The 27,374-nt window shown below is 36.0% G+C and overlaps 2 protein-coding genes and 1 long non-coding RNA gene across 3 annotated transcripts in view; 2 read left to right on the forward strand and 1 right to left on the reverse strand.

The window, feature by feature from the left end:
- The window catches only part of LOC127154673 (uncharacterized), a 41,948-nt gene extending 29,818 nt beyond the window's left edge, over positions 1–12,130 (forward strand). The window contains exon 3 of the long non-coding RNA XR_007825507.1: positions 11,792–12,130. This is a non-coding gene — a long non-coding RNA (uncharacterized LOC127154673). The remainder of the gene's footprint in view (positions 1–11,791) is intronic.
- pex14 (peroxisomal biogenesis factor 14) overlaps positions 1–17,904 on the reverse strand; it is an 84,163-nt gene extending 66,259 nt beyond the window's left edge. Inside the window, exons 1-2 of the mRNA XM_051096359.1 lie at positions 17,818–17,904; positions 15,666–15,710 (exon numbers count right to left, since the gene is read on the reverse strand). Coding sequence (XP_050952316.1) covers positions 15,666–15,710; positions 17,818–17,853 — 81 coding nt within the window. The 5' untranslated portion in view covers positions 17,854–17,904. The remainder of the gene's footprint in view (positions 1–15,665; positions 15,711–17,817) is intronic.
- A 191-nt stretch (positions 17,905–18,095) lies between these two features.
- dffa (DNA fragmentation factor, alpha polypeptide) lies at positions 18,096–21,470 on the forward strand. The gene is given in 7 exon segments (XM_051096335.1): positions 18,096–18,386; positions 18,749–18,904; positions 18,982–19,136; positions 19,268–19,457; positions 20,366–20,445; positions 20,447–20,491; positions 20,936–21,470. Coding segments are annotated over 7 exon segments (936 nt in total). The 5' UTR covers positions 18,096–18,292; the 3' UTR covers positions 21,152–21,470.
- Positions 21,471–27,374: the final 5,904 nt, after the last annotated feature.

Raw genomic sequence — 27,374 nt, forward strand, 5'->3', positions numbered from 1 at the left:
ACACCTGATTCAGTCGGTACGGCAAATAGTCGTCATCAACAATACTGCGCTTACTAGAGCCCAGAGGCAACTGCGATTTTATATAAGCAAGTTCAAGCAGCGCCTTTGTCCTTTTGAGACCTATAAAATGCATAGTTACAGGCCCTCGGAGGGGATTTACTCTGAGGGAAGCAGGTACAGATCTATAATACAGTCTCCAGCAGCCCCTAGTGCTCACAAAAGGGGCAGCAACAGGTGCCTGCACACCCTCATATCAAAACACATGCACATCACAACAACCGCAAATGGTCATATTACCGTTTTTCCACGACTTCCTGTACGTTTACAGAGCTCGTTCACTCTAGAAGAACTTTTATATGCCATAATGCAGCTCACTTGACTGATTCCTGATTGGCTTGTTAAAGCTGTAATCTCCCAGCGCCACACAGAGAGAAACAAGAAGCCTATTAGCATCTTCTCCACATTATTTTTCATCAAACTGGTTAAAAGTGACACGTATTAATTAATATCTATTACTGGTTTTCTCCCTTTGAGGGGGCAAGATGTTGGGTTTGAAGGGGGGGCGGGCAATTAGTCGAACAAAATAATCAAAATAGTGTATTTGAACGAGCGCTGATAAATGTCGCACGCGGTCCCATCTCAGAGAGCGAAGTGCAATATATTCTTGCTGTCACGTTCTATTAAACAGCTATTACAGTCTTGATAGAACTATTAGTCACTTCATTATTAATAACATTAATGTATTTACATTTTAGTGTACATGCCAGTTTTCCAGCAATAATTTATGAAGTCGACTTCAAATATTTCATAATGTTCCTCCATCTGAGCCTTTTTGAGCTTATTATTGATTGTGAAAACAGACTGAATTTTTATGTTCTCTCTCCGCCGACCTCACTCACTCTCTTAATGTATTGGCGAGGGGGCCTCTGCATTAAGAGACTGAAACAAAGTGCATTTACATCTGAAGCATAACTTCATAATTTACATTCCAACATTTATTAGAGGTGACAAATGAGTGTTTGGTCCACTCGCGCTTTTCCACAATACGGCACTTATTCAATCCGCATAAATTACGGAACGGGATTGAGAGTGCTGGTGCAAATGATTCTATTACATTTATGCGGCGGTACACGCGTGTGCGCCCGCGGAGGTTATTCGAGGGGCGGCCTTCCTGTTTATGAACTAATCCATAAAGTGGCTACCTACAATAAGAATAAAAAGTGTGGAATAATATATAAAAGGCTGTGTCGGCAGGCGGGCTTGGATGGGAATCCTTTTAGAGTAGAGCAAAGATGACTAGAGTAGATTAGAGTACAGTACACTGAGAACTGGAGTAAAGCATAGTAGACAAGACTGCAGTACACTGGACTCTAGAGTGCACTGGAGTAGAGTACACAACACTAAATGATAGTAAAATAGACTACACTGGAGTAAAGTAGACTAGGCCAGGGGTTTTCCAGCTGGTTGATGCCAAGATTTCTGCATTTATACTGTGTGAGAAAATGCAAAATTATGCAAAAGACAACTAAATTAATTACATTACCAGAACTTACCAGTTCATGTAATAAATAATTCAATATTTCAATTGTAAATACATAATTATAGAGTTAAAAAATATATAAATATTTTTAAAAATTATAAAAAAAAACATTTACAAATATAATAATAATAATAATAATTATTATTATTATTATTATTACTATTTTAGTGTTGTCAAATTGATTAATCACATCCAAAATAAAAGTTTGCGTTTACTTAATACATGTGTGTGTACTGTGTATATTTGATAAAAAAAAAAAATAATATCTTAAGTCTTAAGTACACATTTATACAATGTACTATTTGTTTTAAAATACAATAAAAATTATTATTATTATCACTATTTAAGTCAAATCGATTAATCTGGATTAATCACAACTAAAATAAAAGTTTGCGTTTACATAATATATGCGTGTGTACAGTGTATATTCATAAAAAATATTTAATATCTTAAGTCTCAAGCACACATTTATACAGTTTATCAAAAATTTATTTTAAAAAATAATTATTATCATTACTATTATAGTGCTGTTAGATAAACTAATCGTGATTAATCACATCCAAAATAAAAGTCTGCTTTTACATGATATATGTGTGTGTACTGTGTATATTTAAAAAAAAATATGTAATATCTTAAGTACACATTTATACAGTTTATTAAATATGTATTTAAAATATAATAATTAATATTATCACTATTTTAGTGCTGTCAAATCAACTAATCGGGAGTAATCACATACACAATAAAAGTTTGTGTTTACATAATGTGTGTGTATGGTGTATAGTCATAAAAATATTTAATATCTTAAGACTTAAGTACACAGTTATACAGTTTATTAAAAATGTATTTAAAAAAAAATTGCTATTATTATTACTCTTATAGTGCTGTCAGATCAATTAATTGCGATGAATCACATCCAAAATAAACGTTTGTGTTTACATAATGTGTGTGTATGCGTGTACTGTGTATATTTATAAAAAAAATAATATCTTAAGTCTTAAGTACACATTTACACATCTTTCTAAAAACTTTAAAAATGTATTTTTACATTATATTTAAAAATATAATTATTACTATCACTATTTTAGTGCTGTCAGATCCATTAATCGCATCCAAAATAAAAGTTTGCGTTTACATTATGTTTTTACTGTGTATATTTATTAAAAAAATATATATCTTAAGTCTTAAGTACACAATTATACAGTTTATTAAAAAATTTATTTAAAAATATAATAATAATAATAATTATTATTATAATTATTATCACTATTTTAGTGCCGTCAAATCGATTAATTGTGATTAATCACATCCAAAAAAGTTAAAAAATCTGTGTACATGTATAAAAAAATATTTCATATCTTAAGTCTTCTTAAATATATGAATGTATTTGTGTGTATTTCTATACATATAAATATACACAGCAAACAATATATTATGCAAACACAAACTTTTATTTTGGATGTGATTAATCGATTTGACAGCACTATGCTATTAGTAGTAGTAGTAGTAGTACTTAATTAATATCTTAAACATACAGTTATACACTTACCTTTTTAAATACGCATTTTGTAATTTTTTCTATATTTCATTTCAGCAATGTTACTATAAACCGGCATGTTAACATTTCGTATTTTTATGCTGAAGTTCATTATGCTGTATCTCTATTATATAAACAAACTAATTAATAAATAAAATAAACAGCACCCCCCTTGTGGTTCCCTGTGGCTTCTTTAAGCCATGTTTTAACACGCCTGGACTAGACTAAACTTCGGTAAAGAACCAGGTACTCCTACAAGACAAGACTAGGCTAAAGTAGAGTACAGTACTATGAGGTGAATTTAAAAAGAGTGGAGCAAAGCTGACATCTTGTTGCATCTACTGGATGGGAAGCAGGGGACCATCAGAGGAGGACAAGAGATGTGTCCAACACCTTCAAATGAGGCCAAATGTTATGTTTTATTGCGCGAGGAACTGAACATTTGCCATAGCATTCAAAAGCAGATCTTAGCAAACCCATGCGCTCCTGAACACAACCCTGGCCCAAAGTCTCAGTCGTGATTAAACAGCCTCGCCTCTTCCCATGTTAATATTCCAGCACCGATAACCACTATAAGTCAGCGTGTAATGTTAAATAATTATAGAGAGGAGCATTTCAGCAGTGTAGTTACAAATGCACCATGGGAATCCCTCCATTTAAACAAATAACGGGCGCTGCAGGGGAGTTGGCAGATGAATTAACAGCTAATAACTTACTGCGCAGGCAGATAAAGAACAGTCCCAATGTGTCAATTACATCGCATTTTTCTCTGATTTCCAGACTTCCAAACATAATCATGCACTTCAAAGAGGTACAACTAGAAAAATTTGGCTTTCGCAGTGCACCGTGGAGACGCTCTTTTCTTTTTTTGCCTTATTCATTTGATCAAACGCTCCCAGAAATCAGAGGAGCCGCTGTCAGCGCTAGGCGTTTCCAAACGAAATGCCGCCTGCCGGTCGGTCCTGCGTGCCGTCCTGCCTCCTGACAGATCCTGGGAGTCAGAAACGCAGGGCTTTAGTCCCACTCCTGTTCATTAAAATCACAGGGACAGGGCCTGCGACGAGAAAGATGCTGACATATCAAAGGCTCTCTGTACCTGCATTACCATAGTCATTTACTTATTAAAGCAGAGATGTTTCCTGTCAATCAGGAGGCCATCATGTCTCCTCATTTGCAGCGGAAAAACTGGCATAATTGCTTCTTAGACTAATCAACACAACTTGGAGTAATTATGCCTTGAAAGTGACATTGGAGGCAGAGGGGGACGTGCGCGTGTGCGTTCGAGAGGGCTGACGGGGGATGGCAGCCGCTGATTCGACCTGATCGTCACTCGTATGGCGAGTCTCTCTCTTTCCATCACATGCTATACTTCTCGGCGGCGTGTCTGCTCCACTTCGTATCTGCCGCCAAGGAGAACCTTCACATCAAACGGAAGTAATTACAAAGCGCAAGCCAAACTGGTGTCACAGATCTCCTTCCATGCTCTTTAAAAACACGGCTACGCTATAATTAAAATCCTGTCATATTTCCATCATCGTGTCGGGCGCACATATAATGACACAGTTCAGCAGGCTACGGCAAAACTAGGAATTACAGATCTGTACTTGCCGTTCTGTTAGCGTTAATATATTTGCTGAGATTTTACAAATTACGGGGCAAGTATAAATTATGTTTTATTGATTTCTGGCTAATCAAAGAGTTCAATTAAAGCCTGCCTTCAAAGCTGCTGGCAAGCGGCGGACATCAGAAGGAAAGCGCTGAAAATAAACCACGCGTTCCCAGGCTGTGCGGCCCAACCTCATCAGGTCATTGAGCAATGTGAAAGGAGGATAGTGTAACGCTAAACTGTGTCATACAAAATTAATCTAGACACATGGAAAAGGAGCAGACGGAGAGAAATACGCGCTGACAAACAGAGACGCACATCATAAAAGAGGATTTAATTAAGAAACCTTGGAGAATTTAATGGGCTATAACCCACAATTTCCTAAATTCGAGACATTCTCAGTCATTCTGACAGGCCGTAAAAGGAAGTAAGATGAAGCAAGCGGTATTTGGCTTGGAAAATCTTGGCTTCGAGAACAATATGACACAGACTGTAATGTTTAACAGGCTAGATGTCAACACAATTTCCTAACAAACATTCTCTGCGGTCAAACTGAAGACAAACTTTAATTACCAGCTTATACGGGCAAACACAAAACCATCATGAAAGCTTGCGACTGAAGAACGGCAAAGCCTCGTTCTGATGAAACGGGTGGCAATCGGGAGAAACGGACAAATAACAAAAGACGCTGGTGACCTAGGCAGTTTTAAAACGCTGGATGTCACAGGAAGTTAAAGGGAACCCCGGGTATTAAGACTTGTATGGCTTAATATAACGTAAATGATGTCTCCTACTGAAATATGCAGCAGAAAACCTATGAAAAAATCGAAATTGTTTTATACACGTTTTGGACTATAGGGGGCGCCATTATTTCGATGACGTGAACTGGCTGCACTCGGTGAGCTACTGACGCTATCTGTTGCTATTTTTACTGCAACACAACTCTGAATCCACAACTTAGAAAATGAAATACTCATACAATGACCACAGCTACTGAAATAGCTTACAGGTGACGATACTATTGATACTACTATCGTACTATTGATTTTTTCCCCACAAGGAGTCTAAATGCTCCTGGATATCGAGTGAAATCCACGCTGAGAAACTCCTTCAGTGGCTGGCATCATGACAAACATTGGCATGTTTTTATCCCGCCAAGATGGCATATAGCATTTCTTGTCTCTTCCGTTTGTAAGCTCTTTTAGTATTTGTGGTTTACTAGAAGCCTCAAAGGCATCAGGGCTAAAGTGGAGAGAACAAAGACATGGGTATTTATGAAGTTTTATTTGTCCACAGGCATCTTCCCATTCTTTTCTCCTCTTCTTATTGAGTGGAAAGCAGTATTTTATTTTTCAAGTTCAGTATTCCAAGTTGTTTTGCGGTAAAAATAGCAACAGGCACCGCCAGTAGCTCAGAGCGCAACCACTCACGTCATCGAAATAATGGCGCCCCCTATAGTCCAAAATAAGTATAAAACAATGCAAATAAAAAACAAAAAAACAACGTAATTATTTTATAGGTTTTCTACTACATATTTCAGTAAGAGACATCATTTACATTATATTAAGCCATATAAGCCTTAAAACCCGAGTTCCCTTTAAGAAACTAGAGCCATTTGGACACTAACAAAAGAGACAAATGCAGCTCTTACAAGGACTTTAAAACTACATCTTACGTACCAAGTGATTCTACAGAAAATGAAACCATGATTACATCTGTGTCAAAGCTATGAACAAAGAAAAATGCTAAATAAAAACCCTACTTTTATGGGGTTTTATTCTATTTTCCTATTTTTCTTTTTAACATATGTGTTTTTTACCATATAAAATACATATATAAACAAAGCTAAATCTTTTATTCAAGAAAGTGTAAGATTACATTTACAAAATAAAGAAGTGTATAAAATCAGTAAACCCTTATTTCTTGGTTTCCACTTAATTACCTGTCAAAACATTAATGGATGTCCTATTTTATAGATTTTGTTCATTTGGAGTGATTCACTGCCTTAATTAATAGAGCAAAGATTTCAACTATTCTCCACTGGAACTGAATACACAATCTGATTTCCTTTATTAAAACGTAAGTGATGTATAGGATAGGAGAGTTTACGAAGATGTCATCTAAGGTATATGGGATGGCAGGTTCTTTTGTTTGTTTGTTTGATTTGTTTTACCTTTATTTTATTAGACACTGTCTCCCTGTGTTTTATTTATCTCTGATATTATGTGTATAGCTCTTTTTCATGTTTGTTTTTTTATACTGTTTTATATTTGTTATCATTCTGTCGGCACTGAATTAAGTCAATGAAAATTTGTTATTGTTGTCATTACTGGAAACTGTGTTTGCATGAAAAGTATAATATGGAAGCCTGTTTCCGCCACTGAATAAAAAATGTAAAAAGGTTATTGCGACTTTTTAATCTCACAATTCTGACTTTTTTTTCCTCAGAACTGCGTGAAAGTCAAAATTGCGAGATACAAACTAGCAATTGCGAGAAAAAAAGTCAGAGTTTATTTCTCGCAATTGTGAGTTTATATAACTTGCAATTTTGGGTTTAAATTCCATAATTCTGAAAAAAAAGAGAATTACGAGTTCATGGCACAATTCTGAGGGAAAAAAGTCAGAATTGCAAGACAAAATGTCACAATTACCTTTTTTATTTTTTATTCAGTGGTGGAAACGGGCTTCCGTATGATAAAGTATTTAAAAAAAAAATTATCTGTTTAAACCATTAAAAATAATTTACTATAATATGGTCTTAACTCTCACTTTTGATCAATTTAATGCATCGTTGCTGAGTAAAATTCACCCTTAAAAAACAACAACAACAACAACAAAAAACTTATAAATGGTAATATAAACAAAGTTTTAGAACTTTTAATTTGAATACATGTATGCATTCATTTATAATTCCACAAATGAACCTCACTTTCTATCCATGTATGGTATTACCATCTGTTACCTTGACAGTAATCATTATGAGGCGGCAGTCCCTATGATGTAATGTAATAACATGTTTGGCAATATATCTTAAAAGTTGAGATACTGAGATCAGTTTATTTGCTGATAATTTTGAATTATGACTTTACTTAACGTCAGAGGACTTTGACAGGAGAGACATCAAAAGAAAGCAGCAAGATTTGATATCAGCAAAGACCCCCTTAACAGATTGTAAAGGAAAATTCACACACTCACAAAAAAAGAAGAAAATTAAAAGAAAAGAAATGGGCTTTTCATGTGGGAAGATGTCCGGTCATAAATCTGCTGAATTTGGCCTCGGGGGGGACCGGCTCCAGAAATCTGGTCCAACAGCACACATGAGACCAAAACCACAACGTAAAGAAATCTGGGCGCCACTCGTCTTTATCTGCTTAGCCTTTTCAAAGAGAACCAGAAAAAAAATTACATATATGACTAACATAAAAAAAAAAAAACTAACCGTTTACAGTTATGGAAACTACTATAAAAGAGGCTAAATAACACAGCCGCTAAGACTAGTGTCATAGAGTCAGGCTGAAAACAAATGAGGACTGGAGAGACGCCATTTCACGGTTCAAACGCAAAACTGGGATTTCTGGTTTGTGTCATCCCTCAGTCATTAAATGAGCATTTCACAGCAGTAAACAAACGCATTCAGTAGGGGACTTTACAGATGGAGTTTTGAAATTATACACACTGGGGCTTGAAGAGGAAGCCAGGTCTCATCTCTTCACCTCTAATCTGGTAAATTGAGTCAAAAAGACCGACTGAAACAGGAGAATGAGTCGAGCCAAGAGCTGTAAACACATTTTCCAAAGCCCCTGATCTGCAGACTTCAAGCATGCACGATAAATCTGACGTGAAATCATAATTATAAAAGCAATTAGCTGACCCTGTGCCGCTCGCCCTTGGATGTGACAGTGAAAATTCATACAGAGCCCCTTCAAGGCGGCTGGGACAAGGTTGGCGGGGGGCGGAAAAGTGCAACACAGCAACAATAAAACCGCAGGCCTTTCCTGTATCATTAACCACAAGCTCAAACAGCTCAGGACAAGACACTGCCAATTGCAACAACACTAAAAAAACTTCCACATGTCACACTAATACATTTAACCTATTTATCCATCTCCAAAATCCACATGCTGTACAAGCACATTACTATTTTCAGCAAACATACATTTTTTGTCAGATAAATGTTGACTTCACTAATAGGGCTGGGATTTGACACAAATTTCACAATTCAAATTGATTCTGGTTCACAAGCTTGCAATTCAATTCGAGTGTTTAGGATATACATCAGGTACAGTACATGCCAAAGTTTCTCAAGGAAAAAAAAATCTCAACTAATGCTGTAAAATATACATGAGAGTCAGTTGGTACTACATTAGTAGTTAGTAAGGTTAAAATTAACTGATTTGCATACAAACAATTAAATTACACTCAGTGAGGTTTTATAATAATAAAGTTACAATTACATTATTATATATACTCCAATTCGTTTTTTGAAATATAAACATTTAAATAATGGCTGTCATAAAAACTTGACAGATTTATTTAAACATAAATTAAACACTGGAGAACAGTAAAAAATATAATGAATGTTATATGGTGCATATATTTAGTGAAATGCTCTTCTCTAGAGTTCATTTTTCTAGCTGACTAACGAGTTTATGCTCACCAAATATGTTTTTCTGAGGTAAATATGATGTTACATGACATATTGTTTACAAGCTGTCATGCTGCGCCATCTTTGCACAATTGACCAGTCGCAAACATCTTGATTGACAGGTGATCTGACCAATCATAACGCTGAATCCGCCGTTCTGTTCGACAAACAAATCAGACAGGAGAGTAGATTAACTTCAGTGGACTTAATCCGCGGTGGACTTAACCGGTTTCCGCGGTTAAAATAAAATACGTTCTGATGTTCATGTTTTTTTCATGCTTTAAGTAAAGAAGAAAAGACGATCGGTTCACGTGTCAATTGATCTAATAAGGCAATACAGTGATCTGTCAGAACACATTAAAGAGCCACAAAACGGTACTTATTGTTTGCATTTCTATTAAAATTACAATATTTTAAAGCTGAGACCTTTTTTCATACCAGAAGTAACCTGCTCCTTGTCTGTCAGCATGTTGTCAGTTTCCTCTTTGCTTCGCGATGTAGCCTATTTTTTTTTTTTAACTGCGTGAGAACATGATGTGCAGTGTGAGGGCGGCATTGTTTGTCGGACAGAGCAACAGTAACTAAGGAGGGCGGGTTTTTGTGAAGGGTCAATTGAAACACTGATTGAACGATTACATGTGACAGGATACAGATTTCGGTAAGTTGCACTCTTTCTTTTAACATACCTTTGGATGTTCAGTCATGTTTATTTTGTGCTGAAACTGGTATTAAAGCAGATGAAACAACCAGTTCACGTGCGCTTCACGCACCCTTTTTTCTTAAACTGGGGTGCTACAGCAATCTGTCGCTCCACATTAAACAAAGTATTTATTTGAGTATTGCAATAAAATGGACAGAATTTGAAATCTAAGACTTTGTTTCATATCAAAAGTAACGAAGCACAAAGCTTATTACGATCTATTAGATGGGAGGCGTGCTACAATGTTCCATTAATCAACTGAAAACAGGCTAGACTAAACAATGTCCGACAAATGTATATATATATTGTCGGAAAGAGCAACAGTAACTAAGGAGGGCGGATATATATATATATATATACACACAGTAGTCTTTTTTTTTTTTTTGGAGTAGTAATATGCATTGCTAAGAACTTCATTTGGACAACTTTAAAGATTATTTTTTGCACCCTCAGATTCCAGATTTTCAAATAGTTGCATCTCAGCCAAATATTGTCAGATCCTAACAAACCATGCATCAACAGAAAGCTTGTCTGTTAGCTTCTATTTAGCTGTCTATTCATTTATGATGATGTATAAATCTCAATTTAAACAAAAATGTACCCTTATGACTGGTTTTGTGGTCCAGGGTCTCAAATAAGGTAATTGAAGTAGGTGTGAATTGTATACAAACATAAGGTAAATCTAAAGGTTTGGTGCAGATGGCATCATTTTTTCCCCAGCCAAAACATCAGTTACAAACACGCAGAAAAGGAAAAAGTCTGGGCACCGACACCTTTGGAAAATATGTTCTGCCAAGGTGTGCCGTTCAATCAACCCAGTCAGATCGTCAAGGCAATCTCTCAGGGATGAGAGACCCCTCATTGGCCCGCTCATCGCCACCTAGTGACCATCATCCCCAACAATCATGAAATATCTCTGTGGCCCGTGCCCCCATGCCAACCATAACTCTCCTTTACTGCAGACAGCTCCAATAAAGGATTACAATTACAATTAAAGTAATGAGCAAAGGGAGGGAAAAAAGAGAAAAGTCCGAGGATGGATCCCCAGGCAAATTAAATTGCAGCACAGTTTGAAAGTGAGCACAGAGTAAGTCTTTTGGGTTATTACTGGCTAACCACCCCTCATTCCCTCAATAATTAACTTTCAACTTTCATAATCAGGAACCAGAGAAATTGAAACAAAACTCAAATGCTGTCCCAAAATGTCTACAGCGACCCATAGATCAAACCTCACCTATAAATGAATGCTCCGGGTGGATCACCTATACTTTCCACCATCTGTGTTATTTTACACGAATCCCTGCAAGGTGCAAACCAACATTTGAGCAACAGATGCGTCTCTGATGCCTAGAGGGCAAGAAGCAAAAGCAAGGTGTATGGTATAAAGAAAATAATGGTGTAAATGACAGCGCCAAGTCAAAGCAATGGCCAATGCCACTGGCTATAATGTCAACACTGGCGTCTCGTCAGGCAGACCCCAATTCCTAGGCTTTGGGGATGTTGTCTCTTTTTTTCAGCGTGGTGGTGATAGCAGAGGGGCTCCGGAAATTCAGAGACTGCCGAGCCAAAACAGATCACTTCAAAGCGCCTTATTTAACGCTTGCTAAATTTTTCATCACAGTTGCTTAATATCCTGGGGAAGGGGAGCTTTTGAAGTTGCGGCGAGAGCGGGATGTTCTTCTGACAACTTTCCTTTTTTTTCTCCCCCTCCCTCCTCCTTTCACCTCCTCCCTCTGCTCCTGCATCCCTCGCTCTTTCCACAGGAGGCCAGTGATATTTGGGGCGCACGGTGGAGCCCCAGCGGGCAGAGTGAGGATGGGAGAGCGTCCCATGGAGTGGCAGTTACCATGCCAACACGCTGAGCGTTACAGTCAATGGCGGTAGATCGCAGGAGGGTACCGCAAAACACCACTGGAGGGAAAGATATTTAACCTTTCACACACCTTTGAGGCAGAAAGCCCACCACAGAAGTCTAAAAGGCAAACAAGAGCGCTGACAAACATGGTTCTCTGACAGCCTGAGATGATTTAGGGGGTTGATTTTCAACCAACTCAACCAACTGTAAATAAAGGTAAATCTTTGGCTTTTGCTGCTACATGTAAATTCAGGCATGTCATTCATTTGGAAATTTATGGGCATTCTGTGATTTAATAATGAATGCACAGGCAGAAGTGGTTGTGATTTGCATGTGTAGACTGAGGGGAAAAAAAGAAAGGTGACAGGAAGAGGGAAAAGGAACCAGAAAAAATAAATAGATGAAGGAAAGGACAGGGAAAAGGCAAGAGACAGGGACAAGGAAATAGGGAAGTGGGAAAGGAAATAAAACAGTAAGAATGGAAAGGAATATAAAGTGAAGGAGAAAAGAAGAGAAAGTAAAGGAGAGATAATGAAAAGGAAAATGTACATGTGAAAAAACAATGAAAGGCAAATGAAAACGGAAAAGTAAAGGCAAATGGAAATAAAAATGAAGAATATCATAGTACACAAAGGTAATGAAAAATAAAAGGAACAGAAAAAAGGAAAATGAAAAAATGTAAAGGGATAATAAAGTGAACAAGGGCAAAAAGAAAGTAAAGGGGAGAAGAAAAGGAAAAGGGAAAGGAGCAAGAAAAGCAAGACATGGACATGGACATGGACAAGGAAAAGGCAGAGGAAGAGGAACAGGAAAAGGAAAGTGAAAAGGGAAAGTAAAGAACAGGAAAGGAGCATGAAAAGCAAGACATGGACATGGAAAAGGAAGAGGAAAAGGAAGAGGAAAGGCAAAAGAAAATGGAAGTGAAAAGGGAAAGAACACAGGAAAGAAGCACGAAAAGCAAAACATGGACATGGAAAAGGAAAAGGAAAAGGAAGAGGAAAAAAGGAAAAGGCAAAAGGAAATGAAAGTAAAAAAAGGGAAAGAAAAGAACACAGGAAAGAAGCAAAGACATGGACATGTAAAAGGAAAAGGAAAAGGAAGAATAACAGGAAAAGGCAAATGAAAAGGAAAAGGAAAGGCAAAAGAAAATGAAAGTGAAAAGGGAAAGAAAAGAACAGGAAATGAGCAAGAAAAGCAAGACATAAACATGGAAAAGGAAAAGGAAAGGGAAAGGAAGAGTAAAAGGAAAAGGAATGGCAAAAGGAAATGAAAGTGAAAAGGGAATGAAAAAAAACAGGAAAGGAGCAAGAAAAAAAGAACAGAAAGCAAAGAAAAAGAACAAGAAAGGAAAATGGGAAGGGACAAGACAATGAAAGTGAAAATGGAAAGAAAAGAACTGAATGAAATGAAAACTGAAAAGTAAAGGGAAGCAAAAGTAACAGAAATGACAAGGAAAAGGAAAGGGAAGGGAAATGGAAAAGAAAGAAAAGGCAAAAGGAAATGAAAGTAAAAGGGGAAGAAAAGAACACAGGAAATGAGCAGGAAAAAAGAACAGAAAGTAAAATAAAGGAAAAGGGAAGAGAACAGGAAAAAGACAAGGAAATGACAAAAGTGAAAAAAAGGGAACTGCAAAAGGGAAAGTTAAAATGGAAAGAAAAGAACAAAGAAAGGAAACCAAAAAAATGAACACTGAAAAGTAAAGAGAAGAAAAAGTAATTGAAATGACAAGGAAAAGGAAAGGGAAATGGAAAACGAAAATTACAAGTAAATGGAAATGAAAAGAAAAGGAAAAGTAAAGGACATGAACAAAAACGAAAGTGAAAAGGGAAATGAAGAAGGAAAAGAACAGGAAGGAAAGGAAATGAAATGAGAAGAAAGGAAAGAAAAGGAAAAAGAAAAAGTGAGGGGGCGGTTAAATAAAGAAATAATGAAGTCGTGTGCAGTGTGTGGGAGAGGGACAGGCCAGGAAGGACAACCCCTGGAGGCGAAAGCTCAGCCCTGAACGCGACTGGTACTGGGTTTGACTGACAGGCCAGAGTGCAGCGCAGGTCCAGACCTGCTCTGGCTCAGACTCCAGCCAGAGTCGCCTGCCACCGAGGAGCGAGGGCCGCCCATCCGGCGAGGTGAGTCAGAACCTGTTAACGTGACTGGTGTCCCCAGCCTGACACCCCGGCACTCGCGCTCAGAGCCTCCCTCCAGCCCTGCCACTATTCCCCTTCCGCTCATCCACATCAAATCCTTTCAGACACAGATTTCAATTATTCACCCCATCCAAATAATGCCTTGTGACATGAATTATCCAGAGCTGTAATAATCCACTTAACTGGGAAAGAGCAGCTCATCAAAAAGAGAAAAGCAGAGAAAAAAAGGGAGACTTGTCAAGCAGTTAGAAAGCCAAGAAGCCTTAATAATCGACATTTTTCCCCGCTGTTAAGGACACTGCTTTGAGCATGGCTAGATATCATTCATAGCGGAAAATCACATCACACAAAACCGCACAATACACAGCTTAATTGTCCAATGATAGTAAATGTGCCATAGATAATCCAAGAACTTCAGTTTAAGAGCAATAAAAGAAAGAGAGCAGTTCTGCTACTGAGGATGGGTGAGGATTACACACATTAACATCCAGGCTGTTCACAAAACTGCCTACTAGAAAATCATGTACTAACTGTTTTCAGATAATCACAGTCAATGACATCTCTGACATGCACAATGACAAATCACGATCATACATCATGGTTCAAAATGGTAAAAAATGTTTTTGAAAAAAAAAAAAAGTCTCTTATGCTCACCAAAGCTGCATTTATACAGTATATTATAAATAATATTACATATATTATTAAATATTATCAAACATTTTATGTTTTAATATATTTTAGAATATAATTTATTTCTGTGTATACATATTGTCTATATATTATATATATAATGTCTATATATATATATATATATATATATATATATATATTATATATATATATATATATATATATATATATATATATATATATATATATATATATATATATATTATATATATATATATATATATATATATATATATATATATATATATATATATGTATATATATGTATGTATGTATATGTACATACAACCACACCTGGGTTATTGCTTCTACAAAAACAGCAATTTAATAAAGGCAACAATGACCAAATAAATATCTAAACAACAGTAAGAACAGTACAAAATACATATTTTGCTAAAATAATCATTTTTTTCCCTATTGCTTTCTAAGCATATGGTAAAAATAATGGTAACGCAAACCAATTAAATTCAAATATGTGACATGGACCACAAAACCAGTCACAAGTAGCACAGGTATATTTGTAGCATTAGCCAACAATACATAGTACGGGTCAAAATGATCAATTTTTCTTTTATGGCAAAAATCATTAGGATATTAACTAAAGATCATGTTCCACTAAGATATTTTGTAAATTTCCTACCATAAATATATCAAAACTTTTTTTATTAGTAATATGCATTGCTAATAACTTCATTTGGAAAACTTTAAAGTCGACTTTCATATATATATATATATATATATATATAGGCACCAAATAACACCAAATTTGTCCTAACAAACTATACATCAATGGAAAGCTTTATTTATTTTAAAACTTCATTTATATTTTTAAAATTGTCCCTTATGACTGGTTTTGTGGACCAGGGTCACATATTATTCATTGTTTCGATCTGATTATACTGCTAAAAAAAATCCCAGTAGTGCTAGTTAGTCTGACTCACAATCACTTACCAGCGCTTCTCTTGGAGCCGCGTCTTCTCTGGGCGGAACAGCGTTCTGAAAGAAAACAGAGGCCTTGTGTTACAGCGCCATCTAGTGGAAGAATTTATGACCTGCATATGAGTGCATTACTGTACTGTACAGTGCTAAATGACAGCTCTAACCAGAGTGTTTGTGGCTCAGAGTGTAGCCAGCTTTCACATAAGGCCCATGAGCCTAAAAGAGTTCAAGCTCAAGTTCCACTATCCCTAACTGTCCATACACTGTAATACAATTCCTTACAAATGTTACAGTTTACTGCATGCCATTAATACTCCTGTCCTTATCATCATTGTGTAGTTTTGGCAAGCCTAGACTGTCCGGGTAGGTTTTGCTGTTTTGGTTCTGATCAGTGCGTGATACCATTTGTTAGATCCACTTTACAACACTAAGTAAGCCTGCAAGGTTCAAATTAGGATATTTAATTTACTAATTAGCCATTCAGCTGACTCTTTAAGCAAAACTGCCTTACTGTAATTGTATTAGTCTAATGTTAGGCTCAAGGACATTAACGTTGACATTTTTCTTAAAGATTCTTTTGTTCAACAAGGCTGCATTTATTTGCTCAAAATTAGATACATAATTTTGTAATATTTCAATAATTAGAAACATAATTATTGAAATATTAAAAAATAAAAAAAACTGGTTCTCCATTTTAATTTCTCCATTTAATAGCAAAGCTCTAATTTCAGTTTCTAAGCTACTATATCTGCTATGTAATAGCTGCAGACATTTCAAAACCCGATTGTAACTAAAGGCATCTCAAAACTCCCAAAAAAGGTCAAATATCAGCACACTGAACTTTTTATCCACGCTGGTTGGTTTGTACTGTCTAACAAACAGCAACACTTTAAAAATTCTAAAGTTAGCAACAGATTTATTATGTACTGTTAAGAATCATAACTGTCATTTTCACACACCAACAGGGTTGACAAACTGATAAAACTCAACCGTTGTTAACTGCAGGCACCCTCAACATACTTCCAAAAAACAGTAAAAAAGTAAAAATAAGGATATATTTAACAATCATGAAATTAATATATTTACTATTCAAGCATTTATGACAAACTTGTTTCCACAACAGCATATAATATAGAAAAATGTACAGAAATGATCATGCAAAATTCATGCAAAAATTAAAAGTCTGTCATCATTTGAAAAAAAAAAAAAAAAAAAAAAATATAAAAGTTTGTTATCCCTTATAATTTTATCTCTTTACTTGATTTATATAGCACATTTTAAGCAGTAATAATTCAAAGTACTTTACATAATTTAAAGAAAAATATCAAGTTCAAAATTTTAGAAGATAAAGTGTAAGTAATAAAAGATTAATAGAAATTAATACAAATAAAATTAATAAAATAATGTCAATTAAAATAATTTCTAAATATATTTTTTATTATAAATGATTACAAATAAATAACATTTAAGCGCACAGACGAAACAAAGGTGAGACATCATGTTCTTATAGTAGGTTAGTCAAAAATGTTTTATGCATTCTTTAATTTATTGATATTTCAACTATTTTGCATCACCCCTGAATATGTTACAGTATCATATCTCTAATATACATAAACATACCTTTATTTTGCATAGATACAGTTTTGGAACAACATGAAGGTGGGTATATACTGACAGACTGTTCATTATTGGATAAACTATGCCTTTAATTCGTCGCTGATACATTATATAAATAATGCTTATATGTTGGCTGTAAACACAGATCAAATTGAATTAATCAATGAGACAGATGAGCACATGGAGGGATGAATGTGTCATGTTTTCAGGGTCAACGACCCCTGACTGAACATTAGGCTACTACCTAATTGTCCACATATCTCTTAAATTATTTCACAGAGACTGCCACATAGATATCTGCAGTGAAATCATCTGTATGCGCTATTGTCTGTGGCCTGCACCTGTCACACACATCTGTCTAACTGCATGGGATGAGACAGTGAACAGGGCGCTAGCAAACCAGCTAAAACTTTTCCAAAACAACATGGGACAGCCAGATTATGAGCTTATCAATAATTAAAGCGTGACAAAATGTGCATTTAATATGCAGCTCCAAGGCCGAACAAACAAAATGCATGTTGTTAGCTGGATGCATGTTATCAACTACCTGATTTTGGTGGTCAGGCTGGTCCGGGGATGCCATCTTCTCGGAGCTGCTAGCCACACGGCTAAGGACGCTAACGCGTCACCGGTGCTCGATTACTTCAGTCTGAACTAGTGATACAAAGTTCGAGTCATTTGCATTGGTCGGTTCTTTTGAACCGTTCGTTTCAAAGAACGAGTTCAAAGTGATAAGAGCTCAGTCCGCTTTGTGAATCGGTTCAGTTGATCTTAAAAGATTCGACTCAAAAGAACGATTCGTTCATATCGCAAGGCCAACGAGCTGTTACAGATTCGATCGGCACATTTCAAAACACGGAAGCCGAAATGCAGCTTATTTAGTTTCAATTCTTGTCATACGTTGTGAGACAAATAGTGACAATATTATGAGAAATGTGCGTTATGAGGATTTAGACACAAAAATAACAACCAAGAAAAAGGTGTGAAGATTGGATTATGAACTTTGAACTTTGACTGTCACCATGGCAGAATTAATAGCGTGTAAAGTGTGTAACAGTAGGCGAGAGAAGTATTATGGACTGGCGGTAACCTCTCTGGATCAGCTCAAAATAAAAGGTGGGTTTGAAAAATGTGAAATTTATTATAGCACACCTTAAGTAGGGGGTAATTTAAAGTGTTTTACGTGCAGTAGGCATAATTTAAAAAGATCCGTGAGAGTCAAGTTCAAAATAATTGTAACAATACACGATGAGTATGGAAAAAGAAGTAATAATAAGTAATAAAAAACTAATAATTTATATAAATAAATATCAAATTAACAATTTTACATTTAAAAATCATTTTTAAAAATATTAAGTTTTCAGAATCGATTCATAATTGTTTCATCTCTCTCTCTCTCTCTTATGTTTTTAAAAATTGTAAGTTCATCCTATGCTCTATGTGTCATTTGACGCATTCTTCATCTTTGTCACCCACAGGTATTGAGACCCTAGGGTTTACTTCTAGTCCATCAGTCTCAGTTGTACTAGAAGATGATGGGACCATTGTAGAAGATGAGGCTTACTTTCTGTGTCTGCCAGCAAATACAAAATTCATGCTGTTGCGTGCCAACGAAATATGGATGCATTCTCAAGGTGAATACAACCTATTCCAGGATGTTCCAGAATTTGTTTAGCACACTTATTAATCTAAACTGGTCTATTCTGTCTAGCTGATAGAGGGACAGCACAGCCTTGCAGAAAGTCTACTTATGTGGAGGTGGATGGACAAGACGTGACTGATGGATTTGAATCTTGGCACAGTTTGGCAGAGCAGCTCAGACAGGACCTGGCCAGTATTATCCTCATGTCCGAGGCAGATCTACAGGTCTGTGAGATTCTGGTTTGTTATTTTGGAATGCACATCTGAGTATTACCATTTTCATGTGTGATTATAGTGTGTAAATAGACTTTGTTTTGTTGTGAGTTTCAGAGAATCATTTTATAAATGTGTTACAGAGTCTGATTGATGTTCGATGCTCAGATCTGGCTGCGGCATTGAATTTCTCAGAGCAGAAAACCCAAGTCCTACAAGACACCCTGCAGAGAATGCTGGACCACAAAGAAGAAGAGCGACAGTCCAAAGAGTTACTAAAGCTCTATTTGAAAGCTGTGGAGCGAGAAGGCACCTGTGACCCACAAGAACAAAGTACGAATATGTTTCAGATACAAGATACAAGAGAAATCCCCAAGTAAATCACAGGAAGTCAAATCATCATTTGATCATCAATTGATCCTTTTATAGTGAATGGGTGCCATCAGAATAAGAGTCCAAACAGTTGATAAAAACATCACGATAATCCACAAGTAACCCACACAACTCCAGTCCATCAATGAATGTATTGTGAAGCCTAAAGCTGTGTGTTTGTGAAAAAGAAATTCACCATTAAAGCATTTTTAACTTTAAAACCATTGTTTCTGGCTAGAATACAGCCCATAATAGAGTTTCCAACGGTGAAAAATCCATCCCCTGTTGTTCTCTCATATCTAAATCCACCAACATATTTGTTTAGAACAGTTTTGATCTGTGCATATTTCTCTCCTGATTTAGGCAAAAAGACTTTTTTTAATGGAGAAAGCAATCAAAAGTCAAAAACGTCTTAATAATAGATTTATTACAAACATGCATTTTTCAATTCACAAGATGTTAATTGATGGACTGGAGTCGTGTGGGTTACTTGTGATGGTTTTATCATTACTCATTGTGACGGCACCCATTCACTGCAGAGGATCCAGTAGTGAGCAAGTGATGTAATGCTAAAGCTCTGCAAATCTGTTATGGTAAAGACACTCATCTATATCTTTGGTGGCCTGAGGGTGAATACATTTTCAGCAAATTGTTATTTTTGGGTGAGCTATTCCTTGTTGCTTTGACTCCCACCAGATGGCATCGCTGAGCCATTTCTAAATATCGTACCAGTTTGTGCAAGTTCATTTTATCAGTACTTGGTGGAATGAAGAAAAGTAGCAGCTTGGATGATCAACAGCTTATCTGTTGCTGTGACAGCCCTAATCTTTCCAGTGCTTTCAGGACGTTAACCACTGTCATTGCTGCAGGCGCTAGACTAGATGAGACAGATGGGGTGCAGGTGGAGGCCACAGCAGGGTTCAGCTCCACGACACTAATGGTCCTGAAGGAAAAAAAAATACCCAGAGACCAGACTGTCCAATGAAGAGCTACAGGTATGACATCTGTGTTGTAAGACCTCCCACAATTTCTTAAGAATGGTGTAAAAACTAAGCATATTTATCATTATTTTACATTAGAGACTGGAAGTCAACATGAACATCATTCAAAGCCCATTCTATCTGTGTAATATGACAAATATAGAGTGAAACAGAGTGTTCAACTAAAAAAAAAAAAAGTCAGGACTTGATTGTATACATTAGGAATTGATTGGTTTGTGAGTCACGTTGACTGAACTTTCAAACATATATCAGTAGGGGTCACTCACTCTTTTCAGTGGTATGAGCAGAAGCCATATGAGTACTTTATCTTTTATTCAGTTTGATAAAAAAATATTATAAAACCCTAATAATGTATTATATTATGTAATGAAAACAGTTAAATTTGTGTGTTTGGATGTTTAGAAGCATATAGTTTAGGATGGATGTATTTTTATGCAGATGGTGGTGGGGCATGGAGTGGAGGTCATGATGAAGGTGTTGGGCTGGGATGGTGAAAGGACATCAGCACTGGTCCAGACATGTGAAAGTGAGCTCTGTAAACGCCTACAGCGAGTTCAAGCCCTGCAGTCCCTCAGTGCTCAAAATCAGTCCACTTCACAAACACACGCTGGGAGAGAAACCCGAGCCAAACGCTGCAAAAAACACACACACTGACAGACCTTTGCTCTATATTTTTTAGGACTGCTTCATTACACTCCATGTAAAAGGAAAAACTAATTCAAGCAGTGTTTTTCCAATTTTTGGAAAGTGATTATTTTGATATTAGTGTGTTGTATAGAAATGCCAAAGCATAATAAAAGTAATGTTTTTAAGCAAGAAAAACATACAGACTGGTGCTCATTTTGATTTATGAAATTCAGTGTTTCTCATCTGTTGCCTGTAATCCTATACTATGTCATTTACAAGTTAATTGGTGAAAGGAACAAACAATAACAAACCAAGTAATAGGCGTGGGTGATTTGACTGAATCTTACATTATGATATGTGACCCTGGACCACAAAAAAAAAAAAGTAGCACGGGATGGGTATAATTTGTAGCAATAGCCAACAATGCACCGTATGGGTCAAAATTATCGATTTTTCTCTTATGCCAAAAATCATTAGGATGTTAAGTAAAGATCATGTTCCATGAAGACATTCAGATATCAAATCTCAATCTCAAAAATTTACCCATATGACCGGTTTTGTCGTCCAGGGTCACATATGAGTCATATATAACAACATATATCACAATATAGTTATTTTTGCTTTAAATAAGGTGTTTATGACATCAAAATGTTTGATACCATAGAAGTTTCATAATTCTTGAAACCAGTGTCAATATCACAAAAATAAATACTAGCCTAAAAAAACCCTCAAGCTCACTGAAGAAAAGTAAACTAAATAAGAATAAGAAACTTATTACACACAATAGGACAAAAAAAACTAAAACACTGCATATTCTTCACTATACTATTCAATTCTATCCAATATACTGTACTGTTACACATGTTTTCTTTCTCAGCTGTTTGCCTTCACTTAAGACCTAAATTACTGTGTTTAAAAGGATACTTGCAAAGACGGGCATTTGGACACATAAAGTGTGTGTATTAACTGTTCAATTGCCTATAACGTGACAGAAATACCTCAGTTAAATACTCTCGCGCTCTATGAGCACAGTCTTGCCAAGTCTGCGGTTTTAACCAACTTTAACCAAAGTCCCTTTAAAGGGGTCATCGGATGCCCATTTTCCACAAGTTGATATGATTCTTTAGGGTCTTAATGAAAAGTCTATAATATACTTTGGTTAAAAATTCTCAGTGGTTGTGTAAAACAACACCCTTTTTACCTTGCCAAAATCAGCTTTGCAAAAATCATCCCATTCTAGTCGAGGCTGCTTTAAATGCAAATGAGCTCTGCTCGCCCCACCCCTCTGTTCTCTCTGTGGAGTGACGAGCCTGTTTACTTTAGCCGCGTTTAGCCGCTAAACTTGCTAACTAGCACATTATTAGGAAAGACGATTGCAAAAATTCATAAAAAAACCCTTATACTCACTTCTGCTGTAAGTGAAGCTGGATCACAAATTATTTGTGCGAACATAGACGGATATATGTAGATCGGGAGGCGCATTCCCTTCACAAACAAACGTAATCAACTGCATCTTCAGCAGCTCAGATGTCAGGAGTAAATGACGACCACTACGTTCATTATTACATCCAGCAACACCACACGTCAATTGCTCAATTCTTGTCTAACTTACATACCTTCTCCCAGCAAAAAATAAAGTGTATTTTATCCCCCATAACGCAATTTTTACCGGGTGACCCCACCGAAACACAATTGGGCTAGTTTTGAGTAGCAATTGGGTGGGTTTTGTTGTGAAAACCTGGCAACCCTCACAGCACTCAGAAACAGTGTAGAGGCCTTAGTTCTCTGTCACTTGTGATCGCGTTTCAACGGCTTAAAATCACTCGTTTTTAAACCACAGTGCTTAAAAACATGTGGAAACAATACGTTTTCGTGAACACATAACACAGCAACGTCACATGAACGTGTAACCGCAATAGAGACTATAGTCCAAAATCTACCGGTTAATCGCGTCTACTGGTATATCGCCCACATCCTACCAAGTAAACATAATTACAGTATTTCAAAAGGGAGGAAAATGACTAATTATTGATTGTACCAAATACTTGTAATTTATCCTGGCAGGTAAGACATTTTAATACCAATTCCAAGCATTTATTTCTATTGCTATTATAGTGATATTGTTCAGGGAAGGATTGTATTATGGTTGTATTAAGGTTCACTAAATGTGTCAAATTGGAAATGTTAGCAATTTAGCCCATGGGGTGCATAATTTTGTTTCTGTGAAACTGTTCGCAGCACTTGCGTCTAATGATATAAAATAATATTTTTGGACTAATAAAAAGATTTTGACATTTAATTTGGGCATTGATATAAATTGAGTTACAAAATGAATGGAAAAAGTATTTCAGCTTGTCAAAGAGCATTGAGAATGGTAATGTATGTAGATAAAATTTCCTTATGCTGATAAACTAATGAAGAGACCTGCTAGTCTGTTCCTTTGCTCCGTGAATGCCTTGTTAAAACAATCTATTTTCGTGCGGATGTAGTTCTACCTTACATTGTAATGAGCATATGTAGGCTTTGATTGCTGTTGGGTGGGTTTGTGAAGCCAGTCGTAGTGCTGCTTTGTGGCTGTGATGTACTATTGATTTGAATTGTTGAATTCTGACCTTTGTTAGACTATATGCCAATGATGAGAATATGACTTCAACAGGATGTAGAAATGTTCCTGAGGAAGCCATTAGATTGGTATTACGTATGCAGTCCCCAACTAAACTCTTCTAGTAATGGGCTTCCTGCCTTGAAGACCTTAACAGAAGGTTTTACTCATTTTTCCTCAGTATTGCAATAGTCATGTCTTTATTCTTATTATTTTTATCTTATATTTTTAATAAGCTTCCTTCTGGTGTGTAGTAATTATAACAGTAAGTCTGTTGTTCTTGATTATGTGCATGTGAAGTATGAGGAAATAAGCAGCAACCTGTCCGTGATTGTTGGTATAATGTCAGTGTGCTGGATCAGTGCTTGACACTGCGACCACCCTGTCCTCACATCACTGAGCTCTGACCACCAGAAGCAAGCAAATCAACTGTGAATTATGTACTCTCTACCAGACAAGCGTGACCACAGCTTTAACCGGGGTCTGTTGTTGCATGATGGATTGGCTGTGTCATGCAGGGCAAAACCACAGTGCATTGATCATTCACTGACTCCTGGTAGCATACTGAGATCAACAGGTTGAAGAGTACCTCTAAAAAAAGAAATGAGAATACAGAATGAGTTGTAAAATATATATTTAATCCTACTTTATTAAAGAGCAGGGCATATGGGTTTTCCAAAAAATATATTTTTTGCAGTTTGTAACATAGCTATCCTTCAATGTAAACAGACTACAAAGTTGTTAATCAAAAAAGTGCATGACAAATAAAGATATAGTCTCTCAAAAGAAAGAGTCGACACTGAACCGCCTAAACGAGTCATCATATTTTCGAAACTTGTGCATGTTATGATCTACGTCAATGGGTAATGTATTTGCATAATCCCCGCCTACCCGCGAAATACGAAGTCTGCCCTGCCCACAAACACTTCCGCTACTTAGTGTGTTTACATCATGTCAATAAGGTGCTGTGAAAGCAAGTTTTTGTTTTCATTGCCCAAAAATAACGTGAAGAATCAGTGGTTAAAATTCATTTTTTCCACAATACCACAGCAATACAATTCAAACCTTTTGTTGTGTGCTCCTCATTTTACCGAGGACTGTTTGGTGAGTTTATCGCAGGATTCGCTAAACGTTTGTCCATGAAAGAAGTCCGTACCTTCTTTATTTGGAGCAACAAGCGTTTCCGAACCACAACCTGTAAGTACGATTAATGCGTTATGTGTACATTTGCAACTGAGTGCTGAAAATATCAAGTTGTTTGTGCTAACATGTGATGTACAGTATACCTAGTGTAGCTTTAGGTTCCAGGTAAACCACATAATTACTGTCTTACTGAAACAGTTCTGATAATTCACTGTGAACCCACTGTTTCCTAATAATGAGTCAATATAGACTCTCATTGTTCTAATTACTTTGTTTAATAATAAAGAATGTAAACATATTTTGGTTTACAAACCGTACTGTTTCATTACTTAGTCACGCTAGCATTCGGCTAACGTATCCACCATCATTGCTTTGTGAAGTGTTTATAGTTTAGCAGCTAAACTTTAGCTGTGGGCACAATTCGCTTGCATTGTATACAGAAGGACCAATCACAACGGACTTAGGCCAACTGACCAATCAGAGAAGAGTAGGTTTATGAAAGGGCGGGGTTTACTGACCTTTATGCTCAGAACTGCTTCCAAGAAATCATTTCAAAATTCTAATATTAAATGTATGAAAATTACAATGTTTTCTCTAAACACTGTAATTAGATGCATTTAAACCTGTGTTAGGGGACTCCAACACAATATTAGGATACTCTAAATAACGATATGGCCTGCTCTTTAAAGCCTACTGTATAATATTTGATACATTAAATGGATTTCTATGGCTCCACATAAAAATGTCCACCTTTAGGTTGTGGTATCTTTTTATAAATTATATTATATTATACATTTATTATAAATCTTTAACCCTCTATGGTATGCATTTTGTTCTAAGCATGAAATATTTTTCACATATGTTTTTATTACATAAAATAGCTTCAATTATGCAAAAAAAAAAAAAAAAAAAAAGATTTTGGGGGGGTATTTAGGAAAAAGTTGCCATATGGCAACAGTGTACCATAATGGAAACTGGCCCAAATTACTTTTTCTATTAAATTATGATTTTCTTTTCAATTCAAATGCAAACTTCTTTTATAAATTGATGCATCCAATCTTAATTTCCATCAAAATCTGCCACACACACACATGCAGACACATATACACATACACAAACACACTCATCGTTACGGTCACTGAAGGCTAACTCATCCTCACTGTCATCACATGGAAGAGGCAGCTCTGCACTTTTCCTTGTGCCCTTTCCGTGAAATATTGTTGTATTCATTTTTTGAAAAGACTAAATACTTTTCTTATTTATACATGAATTCACATATACTACAATAAACACTTCAAATAAATACATAATTGCAATCAAATTATTGGTGTTACTATCTATAAAAAATCCCAATGGGGAAATACATACTTCAATTCCACTGTGGTATAGCGTTGCCTTTTTCTGTAGTGGTACAGTGTTGCCATATGGCAACACTGATATTTCCTGTTTTGATATTTACTGTTGGGGTGACAGTGGGAAAAAAAGTGTTTTGGAGGAACATTCAAATGTCATGTGGTTTAAAAACAGCACATCATTGACTACCCTGATTACCATACTGCAATATACTGTTTTTTTTTTCTTTTTCAGAATAACAAGTAAATAAGTAGAAAGTGATTGTTGCCATATGGCAACTGCGTACCATAGAGGTTTAACAATTTATTATAAAGTAAATAATTTATATTTTGTTATTAATATTTCAAAATTATATTAGGTTTACATGATTATCCATACATCATTTTTTATCAAAAATGTATCAAATATGATACAACAGGCTTTTGAGGAATATTTATTTAGAAAAGAATTGTAGAAAGAAATTAAATCCCAGCAGTGAAATGAGAGTCTTGTCTAGCGAAACGATTGGTCATTTTTTTTTTTTTTTTAAATATATATATATATATATATATAGCACGCATTATGTAGTCACATCGGAAAGGTCACACGTGATGTAGGTGGAAGTACTAACCCAGTGTTTACAAAGTGAACTAAAGTCCACTGTATGGAGAAAAATGCTAGAATGTTTTCCTCAAAACCCTTTTTTTTTTTTTTTTTTTTTTTTTTTGGCTGAAGAAAGAAAAATATGATCTTGGATGACGTGGGGGTGAATACATTTTCAAGAAATTTTAATTCAGGAGTAAACTAATCCTTTAATAAAGTAAAAGTACACCTCTAATAAACAAGTGTCATTCATGTAGGGCAAAGTTAAAAATATGTAGGTTTAGAGCAATATTACCAGTGAAGCATGTGTTAAACTGGAATGTATTTAAATGGTACATGCTGGTATGAGATGCTGCTCTGAATGCGTGCAGCTTTTGCAGTAAACTTTCAGTTGTTTATTTATTCATGCTTCAAGTTTATGTGATAGGACACAGGTTTAAGTAGGCTTGAGAATGATTAGAACTCCACTGGGCCAAAATAGCACTGGAGAGGTAATTACACAGGGCTGGAGAGACCCTACGGTCCCCGGTGATAGAAGACAACAAGAGTAATTCTGAGATCAGATGCATA

This window comes from Labeo rohita, chromosome 23, assembly GCF_022985175.1.
Source record: "Labeo rohita strain BAU-BD-2019 chromosome 23, IGBB_LRoh.1.0, whole genome shotgun sequence".
In the NCBI taxonomy this organism is placed as follows: Eukaryota; Metazoa; Chordata; class Actinopteri; order Cypriniformes; family Cyprinidae; genus Labeo; species Labeo rohita.